Source organism: Pelophylax lessonae, assembly GCF_965119305.1.
Source record: "Pelophylax lessonae genome assembly, chromosome: 2".
Taxonomy (NCBI): domain Eukaryota; kingdom Metazoa; phylum Chordata; class Amphibia; order Anura; family Ranidae; genus Pelophylax; species Pelophylax lessonae.
The window spans coordinates 393,223,239-393,244,743 of NC_138769.1; the positions used below are offsets into that span (position 1 = coordinate 393,223,239).

The 21,505-nt window shown below is 42.3% G+C and overlaps 1 protein-coding gene across 1 annotated transcript in view; it reads right to left on the reverse strand.

Moving 5' to 3' along the window:
* The window catches only part of LOC309546692 (multidrug and toxin extrusion protein 2-like), a gene marked incomplete at both ends in the record, with an annotated part of 151,864 nt that overhangs the window by 9,862 nt on the left and 120,497 nt on the right, over positions 1–21,505 (reverse strand). Inside the window, 2 exons of the mRNA XM_082246406.1 lie at positions 8,978–9,110; positions 19,871–19,940. Coding sequence (XP_082102532.1) covers positions 8,978–9,110; positions 19,871–19,940 — 203 coding nt within the window. The remainder of the gene's footprint in view (positions 1–8,977; positions 9,111–19,870; positions 19,941–21,505) is intronic.

Here is a 21,505-nt window from a genome sequence, read left to right on the forward strand (position 1 = left end):
TCCCTAGGATGTATTCTGTCTTTCCTACAGTCTGGCCTGGAATTAGCATCTAGCCTTGAGTAAAATAAAAAAGGAGAAATATGGGCCTTGGTCAGTCTGTTTCAGAGACCTTACTGCTTAGTTAAGGCCTTTGTGCAGCAAGGTGGTTTTTATTGCTATCACCTCTAAAGCCCATAGCCTGAGATATAGGGCTGCTCCCTTCCCTGTTAAGGCACAGTCTACCAGATCTGTTGGTGCTTCGTAAGCATTTGTACATCTGTTTTGCCATTTGTTTCTCAGATTTGCAAAGCTGCTACTTGGGATTCTGTTCACATATTTGTTAAGTTGTATCAGATGCCAGTTTCAGGTGCAAGGTGCTATAAGCTGCTGTCCAAATCTGTCAAGCCTTTTTCTGACCTGTTTTGTTAGGTGGGCTTGTTGGCATTGTTTGCAGTGTTTCCCACCCCTCAGTCGAACTGCATTTGGACATCCCACTTGCAATGAATAAAGAACTCAAGGGAGTACTGGGAACTTTTAGACTTGCAACTGTAATCAGATGAATGAAAATTTCAAATAAGCTTAATAGTTCCTGTGAGGCTGCTCCCACACAGCAAGGCTTCTCTCAATGGGCACACAACAGTAGCTCAAACTATAGAAATACAGAAAGCAGCACCAGAGTAAAATTGGATAAAATAGTCCAAGATATTTTTTATTGTTAAAAAATTGTAAAAAACAGCCAGTGCATTTCGAAGGCAACATCAATCCCCCTTCGATGATTAGGAAACATTGCTCAAGGTGTGAGTGCTACAAGTCTAGTTTTGCTTCCAAAGCAGAGGTGCCCACCCAGCTCGTCTCCGAGATCAACAGGGAAAAACGGATGATTGGCTGCACACTCCCAAAAGGATGCCAAAAATCTTTATTGTAGTGATCAACAAATAAAAGCATATAGAGCACAGTGAGCACCAGGAGATAAAAATGTTAATGCATTACACGCAGATAACAGTGCCTAATCATAGCACAAATAAAGAGAAAATGCCTCAAAATTGTGGTAAGGAATCACAGGTGTTAACCATAATTACAAGTTGGCCCTCACACCATCATGACCATATAATGACAAAAAGTATATAAAAAAAAAAGCTACCAAAAAATAAACAAAAACAGTGACTCAGAATAAATAATAATCAAATCATTGATGACAATCAATCTATCTAAAGTCACTGTCACAAAAAGACAAAAAAAAAAAAAGAGGGAGATCAGCAAAGAGAAAAGTGAAGGGAAAAAGTATTTGATCCCCTGCTGATTTTGTATGTTTGCCCACTGACAAAGAAATGATCAGTATATCATTTTAATGGTAGGTTTATTTTAACAGAGAGACAGAAGAACAAAAAAAAAAAAAAAAAGGCATTTCAAAAAAGGTATTATTTGATTTGCATTTTAATGAGTGAAATAAGTTTTTGACCCCTTCCCAAAACATGGCTTACTATTTGCTGGCAAAACCCTTGTTGGCAATCACAGAGGGCAGACGTTTTTTGTAGTTGGTCACCAGGATTGCACACATCTCAGGAAGTATTTTGTCCCACTCCTCTTTGCAGATCCTCTCCAAGTCATTAAGGTTTTGTGGCTGATGATTGGTAACTCGAACCTTCAGCTCCCTCCACATGTTTTCTATGGGATTAAGGTCTTGGGACTGGCTAGGCCACTCCAGCAACTTAATGTGCTTTTTTTTTGGAGCCACTACTTTGTTGCCTTGGCCGTGTGTTTTGGGTCATTGTCATGCTGGAATACCCATCTACGACCCATTCATAATGCCCTTGCTGAGGGAAGGAGGTTCTTGCCCAAGATTTGAGGGTACATGGCCCTGTTCATCGTCCCTTTGAAGCAGTGAAGTTGTCCTGTCCCCTTACCAGAAAAACACTCCCAAAGCATAATGTTTCTACCTCAATGTTTGACGGTGGGGATTGTGTTCTTGGGGCCATAGGCAGCATTCCTCTTCCTCCAAGCACAGCGAGTTGAGTTGATGCCAAAGAGCTTGATTTTGGTCTCATTTGACCACAACACTTTCACCCAGTTCTCCTCTGAATCATTCAGATGTTTATTAGCAAACTTCAGACAGCCCTGTACATGTGCTTTCTTGACCAGAAGGACCTTGCGGGCGTTGCACGATTTCAGTCTTTTACGGTGTAGTGTGTTACCAATTGTTTTCTTGGGGACTTTGGTCCCAGCTGCCTTGAGATCATTGACAAAATATACCTGTGTAGTTCTGGGCTGTTTCCTCACCGTTCTCATGATCATTGAAACCTCCACGAAGTGAAATCTTGCATTGTGCCCCAGACTGAGGGAGATTGACAGTTATTTTGCATTTCTTCCATTTGCGAGTAATCGCACCAACTGTTGTCACACTCTCACCAAGCTGCTTGGCGATGGTCTTGTAACCCATTCCAGCCTTGTGTAGGTCTATAATTTTTTCCCTGACATCCTTGAAAGGCTCTTTGGTCTTGGTGGAGAGATTGAAATCTGATTGATTGTTTCTTGGACAGGTGTCTTTTATACAGGTAACAAGCTGAGATTAGGATCAGTCTCTTTAACCACTTAAGGACCGCCCATTGCAGATTTACTGTGGCAGGCTGGCCCTCCTGCACGAAGCGACGTAGCTCTATGTAGGTTGTGCGCCTGCAGCTAGGGGCGCTCCCGTCCCCACTCAGCAGCGGGGACTCCGATGCCGCCGGGCACCCGCGATCGCTCCCCGCTGATAGAGAAGGACGGACAGCTGTTGCAAACACAGCTGACCGTTCTTCTCCCTGGAATGATCACAGAGCGCCTGTGACCCTTGATGTCACTGGTCCCCCCAAAAAGTGTCAAATATGTCAGTTAGGGGTCCGATCTGTCCACCGCAATGTCGCAGTCCCATTAAAAATCACAGATCGCCGCCATTACTAGTAAAAAAAACAAGCAATAAAAATAACATAAATCTTTCCCATAGTTAGTAGACGCGATATCTTTTGCGCAAACCAATCAAAATACGCTTATTGCGATTTTCTTTTTCTTTTTTTACCAAAAATATGTAGCAGAAAACAAATAGGACTAAAATGTTAAAACAATTCTGATTTTTTAATTTTTTTTTTTTTTTATGGAATGTTATATAGCAGAATGTGAAAAATATTGTTTTTTTTTTTTTTTTTTTTAGAATTGTTGCTCTTTTTTGTTTATAGTGCAAAAAAAAAAAAATCACAGAGGTGATCAAATAACACCAAAAGAAAGCTCTATTTGTGGGGAAAAAAGGACATCAATTTTTTTTTTAGGTACAGCATCGCACGACCGCGCAATTGTCCATTAAATTAATGCAGTGCCGAATCGCAAAGAATGGCCTGGTCATTAAGGGGGCAAATCTCAGCTTGTTACCTGTCTAGAAGACACATTGAAGCTAGAAATCTTACTGATTGATAGGGGATCAAATACTTATTTCACTCACTAAAATGCAAATCAATTTATAACTTTTTTGAAATGTGTTTTCTGGATGTTTTTTTTGTTCTGTCTCTCACAGTTAAAATAAACCTACCATTAAAATTATGGACTGATCATTTCTTTGTCAGTGGGCAAACGTACAAAATTTGCAGGGAATCAAATACTTTTCCTCTTTCGTTCATTGGCGGATACAGTTCCTGATCTTCTTAACCATTGGGTTATACTGCCCCTACAGGAGTAGGACACTAGGCAGAAAAAAAGTCTGGCTATGCCTGTAGGGTAGGCAGTCCCAGGGGGTATACCCCCTCTCCCTGCTATAAGTACTCAGTTTTTTTTTCTGCCTAGTCAGGAGTAAGGACCTAGTTCCTTGCTGGGATCTCTGGTCCTTGCAATTTTTCCTTTTATATAGAAATTTTTCTTCTGTTTTTTTCCTGTGGTATCTACAATCAACTGCCCGACTGGGCGACGGGCTGGATAATCTAGATCCAGTTGTCACCCCCAGTCTGGCCAGCGAGCGTGCATAGGCCTCAGCTCCAGGCTAGGTCGGCCCCTCCTTGCCGTCAAGCTCCCCCTTCATCTGTCCCCCCCATCCTACCCCCCTCCACCTATGCTGGGGCTGTGTGGATGGTCTAGTCCACCTCCTGGGGTGGGGGGAGGGTGCTATGCTGACAATGGGGCAGAGGGATGCACCGCTGGCGACCGGACGATCGGTTGTGCAGGGGGGTTGTACCTGATGGAGGCTACTGCCAGGGCCCCCCATTCTGCCTGGGCCTGTTCTTGAGGTGCATGCACATTCAATCGGACAATGCCATGGCCGTGACTAATGCCAATCACCAGGGGGACACAAGAAGTGTCCTGGCGGCTTTGGAGGTACCTGGCATTCTAAGGTGGGCAGAACGGTTAGTTTCAGCCTTCTCCGCCGTACACATTCCCAAGGTGATAAACTGGCAGGCGGATTACCTCAGTCAGCAGGCGTTGGACCAAGGGGAGTGGTCCCTTTGTCCGGAGGTGTTTTATCAGTTGTGTCTCCGGGGGGGGGGGGGGCATTCCTGAGGTGGATCTGTTGATCCACCTCAACAGAAAGGTGCAGAGGTTTGTGGCTCAGTCACAGGATCCTCTAGCGGATGCCACTGATGCTTTGGTGGCCACGTGGGGTCAGTATTGTCTGATTTACGCCTTCCCTCCTCTCCAGTATCTGCCAAGACTTCTATTCAGGATCGAGGCAGGAGGAATTCTGGTCATCTTAGTGGCTCTGGACTGGCCTCGCCAGGCTTGGTACGCTGATCTGGTGCGGCTGGTCACCGACGTTCCTTGGAAGCTTCCTCTCAGGGAGGATATGCTGTCCCCAGGGCCAATCTTCCATCCTACTTTACAGTCGCTGGTTTTGACAGCTTGGCTGTTGAACGCTAGGTGCTGATGGATAGAGGTTTGTCAGAGTCAGTGATTCCAACGCTGTTAAAAGTTACGAAATCTACTTCTAGGAAGATCCACCATTGTGAGTGGAAGTTGTGCATTGCATGGTGTGAGTCTCTTGGGGTTCATGTTAGCTTATTCTCGGTGGCTCGGATCTGACCTTCCTTCAACGGGGGGTTGAGCAAAAACTTGCTTGAGTACTATGAAGGGTCAGGTATTGGTCTTAGTGGTCTTCTTTTAATGGGCTTTGGCCACATACTCCCTGATGCGTACCTTTCTTTAGGGAGTTAGGCACTTGGCCCCTCCAGTGCGGTCTCTGTTGCCGCCTTGCAACCTCAATTTAGTGCTCTCAGTCCTCCAGAAGCCTCCTTTTGAAAAGATTTGGAAATTCCCCTGCTTACGCTGTCCCAGAAGGTGGCCTTCTTGGTGGCTATCAGCTCTTTGCACAGGGTGTCCGAATTGGTGGCATTATCCTGTCATTTATCTTACTTGGTGGTTAACAGAGATAAGGTGGTTCTTCGTCCCTGTCTGTCGTTCCTTCCAAAGGTTGTCTCTGATTTTCACTTGAATGAAGACATTATGTTGCCTTCCCTGTGTCCCAGGCCAAAACATTCGAAGGAAATTGCTTTGCATGCCTTGGATGTGGTCCAGGCTTTTAGGGTGTACCTAGCAGCCATGGAGTCTTTTAGGAAATCAGACTCGCTATTTGTGCTTATGGATGGGCCTCGGAGAGGGTTGTCTGCTTCCTCTGCAACGATTTCCAGATGGATCAGACAGATGGTGACTCATGCCTATTTCATCAAGTGTCAGGTTCCGCCTTTCCCTGTCGAGGCACACTCTATTCAGGCGCTCCGTGTCCTGGGCCTTCCGTCATCAGGCGTCAGTGATGCAGGTTTGCAAGGCGGCCACCTTGTCGTCGGTGCACTTTCACAAAGTTCTATAAAGTGTATGTTTGGCATCTGCGGATTCTTCCTTTGGCCGCAAGGTTTTGCAGGCTGCTGTTTAGAGGACCTGGTCCTCGTTAAGGGTGTATTGTTTTTTTCAGGTGAGCTCCAGTTGTTTTGGTTGAGCTCCTGTTTACCTGTTTGGCTATAGTTAGCCTTGGGAGTTTATTTTTCGCTGTTCCCACCCCTCATGTTTAACACTGCTTTGGAACGTCCCACTGGTTAAGACGATCAGGAGCTGTGTCTGTCAATGAACATCAGAGAAATGGATTTTACGGTAAGTCAAAAATCTAATTTTTCTCTCACTGTACTGTATGTTTATATATTCAAAAGCATCTACAGAGTTGCATTGAATGAGTGTTTGCACCCATATATAACTAACACTAGATAACATCCAGTAAAAATAAAGTCCAAAAAAGTGGGACCATTTCAAAGGTTAAAATATGAATATGGTATTTTAGTCAGGGTATCTGTAATATGACCACCATTGGTCACCAGGAATGTGAAATGGTCAGGAGGACCACCACCTATTCAGACAGAGTGCTCGCTTACCAGCTCACAGAGACCTCCTATCACGGAAGGTCTATAGCGCTTGTGGCTTTACACCCAGCCAGGGCCTTTTAATGCCGCCTGAAGGTGTTCTCAAAACCATAGATGAGGACCATCCAGAGGATGTTCCATACATCCCCAAAAATACAAAAAGCCACATATAGTGTAAAATCTTAAGGAAATATATTGTGATAAGATAAGGTTGCACTTACATCAAAACAGATTACAAATGCCTTGTTTACAATCTCGCCGGCCGGCGAAACAGCAGCAACCCATACTTCCGGGACTGAAAACGGACCCTGTGAAAAACTGAATATTGCAGTTGATTACACATTCCTGGTGATGGATGGTGGTCATATTACAGATAAACTGACAAGAATTCCATATTCATATTTTCAACTTTGAAATTATCCCAATTTTCTGGACTTTATTTTTACTGGATGTTACTTATTGTTTGTTATATATGGGTGCAAACGCTCATTCAGCACGACTATGTAGATGCTTTTGATTATTACGGTACTGTGTTTATATCTCACAGGAGAGATGCTGCTTGAATAATTGGTGTACTATTAGGTCAATTTTATTTAATAAGCGCGTTTTTTCTTGACCCTTTATGTATATATAAAGTGCTCTAGATCTATTAAATTAAGATCCAAAAGAACAGATCCCTATATAGATCCTAGAGCATCAACAAGAACACTGGACATGAAGCTGCAGTAAAAGCAAGGGATGGGTACACAAAATGGGGAACAGTACCCTCTAAATAGTGGTAAGGAATCACAGGTGTTAACCATAATTACAAGTGGTTCTAAAGGCAGAAGGTTTTTTTATCTTAATGCATTCTATGCATTGGGATAAAAAACCTTCTGTGTGCAGCAGCCCCACCAATACTTACCTGAGCCCCATCTCAATCCAGCGATGTTTCACGAGAGACTCGGGCTGTGCGGGACTCTCCCTCCAGATTGGCTGAGACACACAGCGGGCACCATTGGCTCCTGCTGCTGTCAATCAAAGTCAATGAAGCGAGAGAGGGGGCGGGGCGGGGCCGAGCTGCGGCTCTGTGTCTGAATGGACACACAGAGCCAGCAGTTCGGCTTGGGTGCCCCCATAGCAAGCTGCTTGCTGTGGGGGCAGGAGGGAGGGGCCAGGAGCACCAGCTAGGGAACTGAGAACAGGAGGATCTGGGCTGCTCTGTGCAAAACCACTGCACAGAGCAGGTAAGTATAACATGTTTGTTATTTTTAAACAAACAAAAAAAAGATTTCAGTATCACTTTAACTCTTACACCATCATCACTGGATAAAGCAAAAAGAGTATATAAAAAGAATCTTCCAAAAAATCTTTCCACATGGAGTAATAACTTAACAGTTGCTAAGCAGCAATGGTCTGGCGCTCCTTTCTGTATTTTTGTGCAGTGATTTAGGAGTCTGCGTCCTGCACGTTACAACTAAGAAAATAGAATTTTTGACTTACCAGTAAAATCTGTTTCTTGGAGTACAGTATAGAGCACAAGTCCCTCCCATCTGATTTCATGATCTCCCTATTGCTTGCTATTAAACTGAGGCTAGATGGGAGTGGTAGCTGTCAAATATGGGGGGCATTGCTCAGGTGTAGTGCTCACCAATGAGCTTATTTCAGCTAGAAAATACTGTTTAGGGCTTGTTGGTTCACTTTTATTTAAAGAATAAAACAAAAAGTTCCACAGAACAAAAGATTACCCTCGCAGGGGTTTTCACCATCATGTGAAAACACAAAAATAAATAATTTTACCCTCCTGGCTTGCTCTTTCAGCACCATTACTCAGGCCTCAAGCCTAGGCCTTTGGTCTGGTCCCACAGATCATTAAACAGCACCCACTGTGCTCCTGTACCACTTGGTATCTCTCTCCAAGCTCTCTCTGTACTCTCTTCACTGGCCCAAGTCCTGGCATGGGCAGGGAACCTTCTGTCTCTCGGGTAGAGCCCTAACCTGTTGTCTGGCCTTGAAAATAAACACTGTGCACATCTGCACTCACACGGCCTGCTGGTTACTGGTAAAATCTGGACACAGGGATAAAGGCTTTGTCACACCCAAGGTTCTTTAAAAAGCCTTTGGACTCTGGAGACAAATCCACAAATGACTACCATGCACAGGTTCACCAGATTCTGAGTGCTCCAGTTTTAGTAAATCTACCTAATTGCATAGTAAAAATGATGCTTAGAGCAGGGTTTCTAAACCAGGGTTCCACAGAACCCTAGAGTACTTTCAGAGGTCGCTAGGGGTTCCTTGAGCAAAGAGCAACTTTGTAAATCCCTATATTATTCCTACAAGGTTCACATCGAGGCTAGGAAAATAAAATAATCATTTTTAACACTTAAAACACTGCATCTATCGAATAATATTGCTTGGCTCAAATTTTTGAATGCAGTAAAGATATTTGTGGATGCCAAGTTTTTGTTGAGTTCAGCTGTATAATGAACATTGTCTGCAATGGTGGTCTCCACTATATTCAGGCCAGGCACAGAGGTCTCAAAAAGGGATAGGTCAATATTATAACAATTCAAGTCAAAATACAAACAGTTCAGTGTAGTAAGATGGAAACAGTTTGTAAGCATATATATTCCCGTCATATATGCAGTTTGTGATCTTACCTATAACCCCAAGTTTTGTTAGAAACATCAGCGATAATCCAACTGGAATCCCAATGAGGTAATAACCAAAAATATTTGTAATAGCACCAATTTTTTGTCTTCCCGTTCCTCTTAATATTCCACTGCAGGCTGTCTACAACAGATAATTGAATGTTAAATATCCTATACAATTATTTTACATAGGATCGCTATGAAAGTGTATGAACTGCAAAAACTGTGCAGCAACCTTTAAATAAATAAAACATTTTCTTGCATAGATTATCAAACAAAAGACCAAAAAGTTTTTCTTTCTCATCCACTGAGGGACACATGAATTCATAAATAGTTTGGTTATACTTCTGCTTATAGGAGGTTGTGACACAGGCAAACAGAAAAGTTGTAAACCAACAAGCTATCTCACTGACACTTTTCAATTTCCTGCCACTGCTGGTTTTACCATGGTGGGAACTGAGTGCTGATGTCATCTGCTCAGTGGAGCGACACTCCTGCTCCATGCTGTCCTTCACACCATTCAGTCTAAAGGACTAACCCAGCCTTTTTCAACCAGGGTGCCTTGAAGCTTCATTAGGGGTGCCATGGCAAAATGCCTAACAGTTGATCAAAAATTGTATACAAGCCAGCAGGTGGATGGAGCCTGCCTTTTAGTTACACAAAGCCACAGGTTTTCATTATGCATCATTGTTACTTTCTAGACACTGGCATCCTAACAACCTATGATGTGTGATCAGTTAATAAGGAGGATGTCTGTTCCTCCACAGCATCCTTGTTTGACCCTCCTTTGCCTCTCGCCCTCAGCACTAGGGTCACATTAGCTGACTAATGGAGAGAAATTGAGAGAGAAGAGAAACATTAGAATAATAGACAGTACCAGTGTGCAAAAGTGTATATGCTTTGGGAAAAAAAACCTCTAATGTTGGGCGTCCTACATGTGTAAATGTTGCTGCATTATGTAAAACTATTTAGCATAATTTTTTACATTTTAGAATAGGGTGCCTTAAGGCTGTCCATAATTTTAAAAGGATGCCTTCAGATTTTTGATAAGTTTATAGGGTGCCTTGACTGAAAAAAGGTTGAGAAACACTGGACTAACAATCCCACTGGTACTCTTGCTTGTGAAGCAGCAAGTTGATTTCCACTGCCCACCCACAGTGACCTTATTACCTTCGACTAAAAGCATCTGAGGCCTTACCTCACATTGGGTCCAGTTGCATTACAGATGTGCGGAAGCAAAATATCTGAGAGAACAGGCTGCCACGGGTGACCCCAGCCCATTCTTCACTAGTGGTTCCGGGGGCATTTAATCAGTATCTTCAGAGGAAATTGGAATCTGTAAGCTGGGACCCATATTATCATAGGGTTATTATCATCAGAGTCCTTCACAGCTCCGTTGGGAAAGACCAGGTCCTCCCCCATGTCCACGTAAACCTAAATTGCGGAATCAACACTTTTTAGCTATATTTGTTGGGACACTCTGCCTGCAGAGACCCTAAGCAAGCTCTGGCACCATCCCCTGCAGAGTCTGAATCTGACAGGGGCCACAGGCTTGATTTAATGTTTGGGCTCAGAGTCTCAGCAGTCCATCTCTAAAGAGCTGTTTTTTGAAGAGCTACAGTCTGCCACTGACTTAGATTTACAGTTTACAGGGGGTTGATCCAAACCTTAGGCTCCATTCACACCTGAGCATATCGTTTTCGGGCTTTTTCAGGTGTTTTTTGGACGTTTTTTTGCAGGTGTTTGGAGGCAGATATTAACATCTGACCAAAAATGGTTGTAATCTGCCAAAAAAGAAGCTCATACTTTTTTAAGCTTCAACGTTTTGCTTCAGGGGACAAAACGCTCATATGTGAACGGGGGCCATTGAAATGAATGGGATTTAGCTTTTTGGGCGTTTTGGAACTTCAGAGATGAGCGGATTATGAGCTGAAAAACGCTCAGGTGAGAACAGGGCTATACTGATGCAGTGGATATTGCCCTGCATCTGGGTTGATGTTCCAGGCCCTGTGTATTTATAAACTTCTACAGCTGCAAATCTAGTTTCTTTTTTAGACAATTCTCTGTGCAGACTAGAATAACACACTGAAGGGTTCTAGGTCCCACCTGAAAGTATAGTGGAACTTCTCCCTTTTTAAAGGGAATTTGTAAATTGGGGGTCTGTTCGAACTGTGATATACTAGTGACCCACCTTAACAGTAATACTACTTGACTGGTTGAGAGTGTGTTCACTTTTCAGGGATCCACTGAGAAGCAGCTAGAAACCCTCCATATATACCAATTTGGATTGACTGGTCTGGCCCCTCCATCTATTGTTGGCAGTAACCTTAATCTGTCAGACTTTGCCAGAATGGGTAGATTCCCTTTAGAGGGATATCTCCACCACCAGGGTTGTGCCTCTTTTTATAGAGCAGTTGTAGAAAATATCTATAGTGCTGTGCTTTAGATGTGATGGCTTGCTGATAGCTTCTTAACTTGTGTATTGCATGGGACTGATATTCATACAGATGTTCAGAACACTGGCTGTGTGATTGGGACATACAGTCAGGTCCATAAATATTGGGACATCAACACAATTCTAATCTTTTTGGCTCTATACACCACCATAATGGATTTGAAATGAAACAAACAACTGCTTTAACTGCAGACTTTCAGCTTTAATTTGAGGGTATTTACATCCAAATCAGGTGAAAGGTGTAGGAATTACAACAGTTTGTATATGTGCCTCCCACTTTTGTAAGGGACCAAAACTAATGGGACAATTGGCTGCTCAGCTGTTCCATGGCCAGGTGTGTGTTATTCCCTCATTATCCCATTTATTTGGAGCAGATAAGAGGTAAAAGTTCATTTCAAGTGTGCTATTTGCATTTGGAATCTGTTGCTGTCAACTCTCAATAGGAGATCCAAAGAGCTCTCACTATCAGTGAAGCAAGCCATCATTAGGCTGAAAAAACAAAACAAACCCATCAGAGAGATAGCAAAAACATTAGGTGTGGCCAAATCAACTGTTTGAAACATCCTTAAAAAGAAAGAACGCAACGACGAGCTCAGCAACACCGAAAGACCCGGAAGACCACGGAAAACAACTGTGGTGGATGACCGAACAATTCTTTCCCTGGTGAAGAAAACACCCTTCACAACAGTTGGCCAGATCAAGAATACAGAGGGTTCACCACAAAATGTAAACCATTGGTGAGCCTCAAAAACAGGAAGGCCAGATTAGAGTTTGCCAAACAACCTCTAAAAAAGCCTTCACAGTTCTGATACAACATCCTATGGACAGATGAGACCAATGTCAACTTGTACCAGAGTGATGGCAATAGAAGAGCATGGAGAAGGAAAGGAACTGCTCATGATCCAAAGCATACCACCTAATCAGTGAAGCATGGTGGTGGTAGTGTCATGGCGTGGGCATGTATGGCTGCCAATGGAACTGGTTCTCTTGTATTTATTGATGATGTGACTGCTGACAAAAGCAGCAGGATGAATTCTGAAGTGTTAAGGACAATATTATCTGCTCATATTTAGCCAAATGCTTCAGAACTCATTGGACGGCGCTTCACAGTGCAGATGGACAATGACCCGAAGCATACTGCGAAAGCAACCAAAGAGGTTTTTAAGGGAAAGAAGTGGAATGTTATGCTTTTGGACATCCCTACTGTTTTTGAATTCCGGTTTCCCCCAATGGAAAGGAAAGAAAATATGATTTTTGTACTTACCTGAAATCTATTTCTTGGGCTGGCCATACACTATACAATTTTCTTGTTCAACTTTCCTTTAGATTTACCAAAACCATGTAATATAGGGTCAAACCTAAACACTTTCAATTTGTATGCAGTCAGGCAGGCCCTTGCACTACATAGTTTAAGGTAAATCTAAAGGAAATGGAATAAGAAAATTGTATAGTGTATGGCCAGCCTTGGAGTCTTTTGAGGGACATATGCCCCACCCCTCTGTGATTTTTGCTTTGCCCTTTGCCCTTGCCAATCACCTGATCTGAATCCGATCGAGCATGTATTTCACTTGCTGAAGACAAAACTGAAGGGAAAATGCCCCAAGAACAAGCAGGAACTGAAGACAGTTGCAGTAGAGGCCTGGCAGAGCATCACCAGGGATGAAACCCAGCGTCTGGTGATGTCTATGCGTTCCAGACTTCAGGCTGTAATTGACTGCAAAGGATTTGCAACCAAGTATTAAAAAGTAAAAGTTTGATTTACCTGGGCTCCCACTTCGACAGGGACAAGAACATCCAGGGTGCAGGGAGCCCTGGGAAGTTACACTGCTTTGTGCAGGAGCACATGAAATACAGTGAAGGGCAGCTGAAAGAGATGCCCCGGAGGATTTGGCTGCTCAAAGACCAGGGCCTATTTTGCAATTCGGCACTGCGTGATTTTAACGGACAATTGCGCAGTTGTGCGATGCTGTACCCAAATGAAATTGACATCCTTATTTTTTCCACAAACAGGGCTTTCATTTGGTGGTATTTGATCACCTGTGCGATTTTTATTTTTTGCGCTATAAACAAAAAAAGAGCATCAATTTTGAAAAAAATAACAATATTTTTCACATTTTTTTTATATGAAATTCCCAAAATAAAAAATGTAAAAATCTAATTTTTTTTAACATTTTAGGCCAATTTGTTTTCTGCTACATATTTTTGGTAAAAAAAAAAAAAATCGCAATAAGCGTATTTTGATTGGTTTGCGCAAAAGTTATTGCGTTTACTAACTAAGGGAAAGATTTATGTCATTTTTATTGGTGTTTTTTTTAAACTAGTAATGGCGGCGATCTGCGATTTTTTTTGCGGGACTGCAACATTGCGGCGGACAGATTGGACCCCTGACTAACATTTTTGACACTTTTGGGGGTACCAGTGACATTACTACAGTAATCAGTGCTATACATATGCACTGTTACTGTAAAAATGACACTGGCAGGGAAGGGGTTAACTTTATTAGAGATCCAGGGGTTAAGTGTGTCCCTAGGGGCGTGCTTCTAACTGTCAAGGGGCGTGGCTTTTGATGTAACCACAGAGACATACGATCCTACATAGCAGGATCGTACAGTCTCTGCAGTTACACCAGGGAGAATGACAGACGGCTGTGTTTACATCAGCCGCCTGCCTTTCTCCCTCTCCAGCGGGAGATTGCGAGTGACCGGCGGACATCGGAGCCGCCGGTCACTCGCGTGGGGATGCCCGTCAACGAGCGGGGGCAGGAGAGCCGCCTCCGGCGGCGCGCGCTCGCCCCCTACAGGCTCCTGGGCGAGCGACGTAGTACTACGTCGCTTTGCCCAGGAGGGGCTGATTGCCGCAGTAAATGTACTTGCGGCGGTCGGTAAGCGGTTAAATTAAAGCTGAAAGTCTGCAGCTAAAGCACATCATGTTTGTTTCATTTCAAATCGATTGTGGTGGTGTATAGAGCCAAAAAGATTAGAATTGTGTTGATGTCCCAATATTTATGGTCCTGACTATAGTTCTGATTTGCAGATGGTTCTCCATTCTCTACTGTTGCTTTTCCCCCAACCTTCAGTTGGACTGCTTTTGGACATCCCTACTGTTTTTGAATTCCGGTTTCCCCCAATGGAAAGGAAATAAAATATGATTTTTGTACTTACCTGAAATCTATTTCTTGGAGTCTTTTGAGGGACATATGCCCCACCCCTCTGTGATTTTTGCTTTGCCCTTGATACTATTTCTCCCCAAAACTAAGGTATGCTGGGTAGAGGAGGTGTTATATGGGGGTGGTTTACAATTTTCTGTTTACTTGAACATCCAGCAGGCAGCAGTATAACTGGACTGTTTTTGAATTCCTATGTCCCTCAATGGACTCCAAAAAATAGATTTTATGTAAGTATTTAATTCTCCCCCCCTCCCCCCCCCCCCCAAAAAAAAAAAAGTAAAATATTGCAGCTTACCAAGATCTGAGTAAATAACAAATGTGTATAAAAATGATCAAACACTTATATTCAAATATAAAACAATTAGAGATACCCAAGATGGTGCCACGCATGCGTGTGCCATGATGTTACAATGCTGCTGTACAAGCTCATGCCAGTGATCTCATGGAGTGTGCATGTGCGACAGTATTGGCATGTGAGTGCTGATCATTTTGGCACCAAATTCTACAAGAAGGGGAGGGGATTGCCTTCATCTATAAAGGGATACCACAGACAGTGTTTTGGTAGCATCACTGGATGGAGTGGTTATGTGGCAGCTACATTTATGAATAGAAGACTGGAGCAATGGTATGCTTTATCTTTGACAGTTACTTAGTCTAAGATGCCGCAATAGAATCCATATACCAAGGGGTGTAGTTGGGAAATCAACATAGGCGTAACAAATTTATATTGATATTTTTGTATACAGACGTAAGCACAATAGGGACCATTCGGGGCTGAAGTTTTGGGGTATTCATGGGACTTATCCAATATGGAGGGGAGCCTATAGGGTGAAGGAACTATCCAGATGTGAGACCAAGTGGATTTACCTGACCAATACTTTAAGACCCAGGGGAATGAATGTTGAATTGGATCTCAACTGTTTTATAAGTGATTATTGATTTTATATGATTATATGTCCATATGAGAGCGGGTAATTATAATATTTTTTATAGATATACAGTATCTCACAAAAGTAAGTACACCCCTCAAATTTTTGTAAATATTTTATTATATCTTTTCATGTGACAACACTGAAGAAATGACACTTTGCTACAATGTAAAGTAGTGAGTGTACAGCTTGTATAACAGTGTAAATTTGCTGTCCCCTCAGAATAACTCAACACATAGCCATTAATGTCTAAACTTCTGGCAACAAAAGTGAGTGCACCCCTAAGTCAAAATGTCCGAATTGGGCCCAAAGTGTATTTTGTGTGGCCACCATTATTTTCCAGCATTGCCCTAACCCTCTTGGGCATGGAGTTAACCAGAGCTTCACAGGTTGCCACTGGAGTCCTCTTCCACTCCAAAATTATGACATCACAGAGCTGGTGGATGTTAGAGACCTTGCGCTCCTCCACCTTTTGTTTGAAGATGGGTCACAGATGCTCAATAAGGTTTAGGTCTAGAGACATGCCTGGCCAGTCCATTACCTTTACCCTCAGCTTCTTTAGCAAGGCAGTGTTTGTCGTGAGGTGTGTTTGGGGTCGTTATCATTTTGGAATACTGCCCTGCCGCCCAGTCTCTGAAGGGAGGGGATCATGCTCTACTTCAATAAGTCACGGTAAATGTTGGCATTCATGGTTCTCTCAATGAACTGTAGCTCCCCAGTGCCGTTAGCACTCATGCAGCCCCAGACCATGAGACTCCCACCACCATGCTTGACTGTAGGCAAGACACACTTGTCTTTGTACTCCTCACCTGGTTGCTGACACACACGCTTGACACCATCTGAAACAAATACGTTTATCTTGGTCTCATCAAACCACAGGGCATGATTCCAGTAATCCATGTCCTTAGTCTGCTTGTCTTAAGCAAAGTGTTTGAGGGCTTTCTTGTGCTTCCTTCCGGGGGATGACAGCCATACAGACCAATTTGATGCAGTGTGCAGCATATGGTCTGAGCACTGACAGGCTGACCTGCCACCCCTTCATCCTCTGCAGCAAAGCTGGCAGCACTCATATGTCTATTTCCTAAAGACAACCTCTGCACATGACATTGAGCACGTGCACTCAACTTCTGTGGTCGACCATTGCAAGGCCTGCTCTAAGTGGAACCCGACCTGTTAAACCGCTGTATGGTCTTGGCCACCATGCTGCAGCTCAGTTTCAGGGTCTTGGCAATCTTCTTATAGCCTAGGCCATCTTTATGTAGAGCAACAATTCTTTTTTTCAGATCCACAGAGAGTTTTTTGCCATGAGGTGCCATGCTGAACTTCCAGTAACCAGTATGAGAGAGTGAGAGCAATAACTCCAAATTTAACATACCTGCTTCCCATTCACACCTGAGACCTTGTAACACTAAGAGTTACATGACACCGGTAAGGGAAAATGGCTAATTGGGCCCAATTTGGATATTTTCACTTAGGGGTATACTCACTTTTGTTGCCAATGATTTAGACATTATTGGCTGTGTGTTGAGTTATTTTGAGGGGACATTAAATTTACACTGTTATACAAACTGTACACTCACTACTTTACATTGTAGCAAAGTGTGATTTCTGTAGTGTTGTCACATGAAAAGATATAATAAAATATTTACAAAAATGTGAGGGGTTTACTCACTTTTGTGAGATACTGTATATCATCCAATAGCTATCTCCAAGTCTGACCCCCGCTGTATGACAAACATTGTGAATATATTTATGAATGATAGGGAGGAAATGAAGTAGGATTTAAGACATTATTTCTGGTAATTATAGTTTGTGCGGATAGCACTATATTTAATCCACAGATAATGATTGTAATATATAGATCTTTCTGAATAATTAAATTGAATCTATGATATTTCATTATAGAGCACCAGATGTTAGCGGACATTGATGCGGTGACCTAGGGATTTTTTTTTTTTCTCCTCCTTTCTTTCCCCTTGAGGTGACTGATTTGCAGTTCACCATCCATGGACTTGCTATTCTCTTTAATATTGACTTGAACTATTTGCACATATTGTCAATCTCTACTACAGGTAGTATATGGCACTAATTGACAATGTTATGAAAAAATGGTAACTTTATCTTGAATATTGGCTATTAGATGTTTTCCTCTATATTTACAGATGCTTATGGAGCCTTGATTTTCGTGAAGAAGCAGGCTATGACCTGTGAAATACGTCAACTTAATATCAGGACTGAGAATATACATGGTGCAGTAAGGACATGTCTGTGTGTATATGATATTTTAAACAACCTGTGCAGCCACCTCTTGGGATTTTAAGGCGGTGTTCCAGCCTCACCCCCTCCCCCTCCAATTATTAAAAGTCAGCAGCTACAAATAGTGTAGCTGCTGACTTTTAATATTAGGACACTTACCTATCCTGGAGTCCAGCGATGTCGGCACCGCAGCCGATGTTTCCATCGGCTGTCGGGTGCTGCCGTCACCATACCGGTGAGGGAACCCGGCAGTGAATCCTTGCGGCAACACAGGCGGGTCCCTAATGCGCATGCACAAAGCACGCTGCGCATTTGAATTGACTCGGCGGCAGGGGAAGGAGAAGGGGTCCAAACTTCCGAGGGACGGCACCGCGGCGCCTTCTCCAGGAAGTGGGGAAGTTCTGGGTGGAACTCCGCTTTAAATACACATTGGTTATTGGTATGGTACCTTTAAAGTCTTGTATGGGTTTCTTTTTTGGTAGGGTTTTTATGTACAAAAAATGAAGGAGAATGTAGTACCTGTAAATCCAAGAAATCAGCGGGGTGAATAGTGTGCCCCTTCACCCCATATTATTGTATACCTAGATGTGATGGCTGTATTATTTTTTTTTTTTTTTTAGACTATTTATCTTTATTTTAACTGGCAATCCAGCCAGTTCTTTGGATAGCAGCATTGTCAGTCTGGGGTAAGGGTAGTGTTAGACTTGCAGCTTTAGATGGACTTGACTAACAAACTAAAGCAGAACCCTAGCTAACACTTTATAAGCGGTTACAGCAACCTGTTTTTTTTTCCTTTTGAGATAAAGGAATTACATAGATCAATGAAAGCTGTCATTGTTAAATGCTTTTTCTCAAACTCCTAAATGCTACTTTGTCTAGACAGCTTGGTTTATTAAAGTAGGTTGAAAAATCACAACTTGCTGGATTACCAGGTGAAAATAAAGGGGAAAAAAAAGACTAAAAATACAAAAAAGAAACCTAATGCAACCACTACATCTGAGAATTGGTGAGCTGCAATTTAATATATTTTTGTTTTTGGGTTTAATACCACTGTAATCACACAGTACAGGACACAGAGACTAATATTCTTATACCTAAACACTCTGTGAGGCTTCAGTTTTTTTTGTCAGTGTTCTTAGGTGATGGATCACTTCTGTAAGAGAACATTTTTTCTATGTTTTCAATATTTTTTTTTTTTTCTTCCTAATCTTTGAATGACACTTCTGTTAAGATCATACTTCTTATTGCCTCATGGCTCACTAAATTTTTCTGAATTGTCACCCTCGACGTACATCTTGTTCCTGGACTGTGCCTAAATGGGTCATATTCACTTTTAGTCGTTTTCTCCCTAGTAGTTGTTGTCTCATTTAACATTTACCTATTTATATTTTGTGGTCTTTTCTTCACCTATCTGAAGTTCTCTCTGGTTAGTGATGTGGTGCCTATAAGACTTCTAAATGCACACATCTAGCCAACATTTTCTGTCGAAGATGTAAGCTGAATGCTTTGCCATCTCACAGTTGCCCTAAAAGCTTTTCTGTGATCTCCTTGGTGCTTTCTGACTAAACTGGAGTCTCATGGAGTGGTTGGGATTATATGGATACATCAGGAGGCCTTACTTGCAAAGTTGGCCGATGTCCAATCACCTACAAGTTTAAATACCATTTTTTTTTCTACACGGAGAGCAACTCTGTGGTCACCCTTGCACAATGACAACATGGGGTTGTTCAACTGGCACTGCCACCATTCATAGTACATCTTTATATTTTTTTTTTTGGAGAGGAGAGGTGGTGGCATTCACAATGCCCACCTTCTTAATTAGAATGCCTTGTATTCATTAGAAAAGATAAGGCTTTCTATAAATGGTGGAAGTGCCAAGTGAGTGACCCCCACCCTATGGTAAGTGTGCAGAGGGGTAGCTGTATGCATGGAACCAAATTAGCACTTGGAATATTGCAGTTATCACTGTAGTATAGCCAACTACTACAGTCAGTTTCAGCTTCCCTAGTGGCCATATGTAATACAGATATTTCCTGGTGTTCAAATTTTTATTTCATTCATTTTAATAAAATTGAACTAAATAATGAAATACTTACATTTGCTCCCTCAAACAGGTGCAGTGGAGCAAATAGGAGCATGATTTTTGAAAGCAAAGCAATAATATCTCTGAATTTAAAGACAAAAAGAAAATACATTAAATCACATAAGAACATTCTATAAAACACTTACCATGACAATATAATGAAAAAAATAAAAAATGTTTTCTCCTGTTTCACGAAGAAAAAAACCTAGCCATTTCATTTACTAATAGCTCCCTTGTAAATACAGGTGCTTCTCAAAAAAATTGAATATCATGAAAAAAGTAATTTTATTTCAGTAATTCAATTCAAAAAGTGGAACTCCTATATTTTATATAGATGCGTTACATGCAGAGTGATATATTTAATGCATTTATTTCTTTTAATTGCGATGCACTAGGTTTACAGCTAGTGGAAACCCAAAATTCAGTATCTCAGAAAATTAGAATATTACATAAGACCAATAAAAAAAAAAAAAGGATTTTTAATACAGGAATGTTGGCTTAATGTAAAGTATGTTCATGAACAGTATAGTATGCACTCAATACTTGGTCAGGGCTCCTTTTGCATTAATTACTGCATCAATGCGGTGTGGCTTGGAGGTGATCAGTTGTGGCACTGCTGAGGTGTTATGGAAGCCCAGGTTGCTTTGATAGCGGCCTTCAGCTCATCTGCATTGTTGGGTCTGGTGTCTCCCATCTTCCTCTTGACAATACCCCACAGATTCTCTATGTGGTTTAAGTCAGACGACTCAAGCACAGCGATACCATGATCAATAAACCCGGTATTGGTACTTTTGGCAGTGTGGGAGGTGGAAAAGTCCTGCTGGAAAATGAAATCAGCATCTCCATAAAGCTATATTTAAAGTCTGTATGCAGCACTACAAGGGGTTAAATGCAGTCCATATTATATAATGAAAAGAGGGAAAAAACTGAACCCTGCACCAGCTTCAGTGTGAGTTGACAGCATACAACACCATGGTGACAATCCAATCTCTGTTCCAGAAGAGGGAGAGAAACCAGCATGAACAGGAATCTGTGTAACTCCAACTCCACACTAATGACACCAAGGCTGGAAGGTTTGCAGCAATCCTCCTTCACCACACAGGATTTCAGTGAGGATGACCCCTCCTTAGGACCACTACTTTCACTCATCTATTCATGGGTACAGTGTTGCCAAAATAAAATGAAGCAACACATAGTGAAGCCCGTAATAAGCATATAGGAACTTTTATTGCAAATGTACTTACAAAAAGATGATAAAAACAAGCATCAATGTGTCAAATGCCGTGGCTCATAGCGTGCTTTCGTCTCCAGGGGACTGCCTAACACGTTTCATCAAATAGGACATCTCCATAAAGCTAGTCAGCAGAGGAAAGCATAAAGTGCTCTAGAAAAAGGCTGTGCTGACTTTGAACTTGTGGAAAATTTTGCATTTCATTTGGAAATCCAGGTCCCAGAGTCTGGAGGAAGAGTGGAGAGGCACAGAATCAAAGTTGCATGAGGTCCAGTGTGAAGTTTCCACAGTTATTGATGATCTGGGGACCCATGTCATCTGCTGGTGTTGGTCCACTGTGTTTTATCAAGTCAAAAGTTAGCGCAGCCCTCTACCAGGAAATTCTAGAGCACTTAATGCTTCCCTTTGCTGACCAGC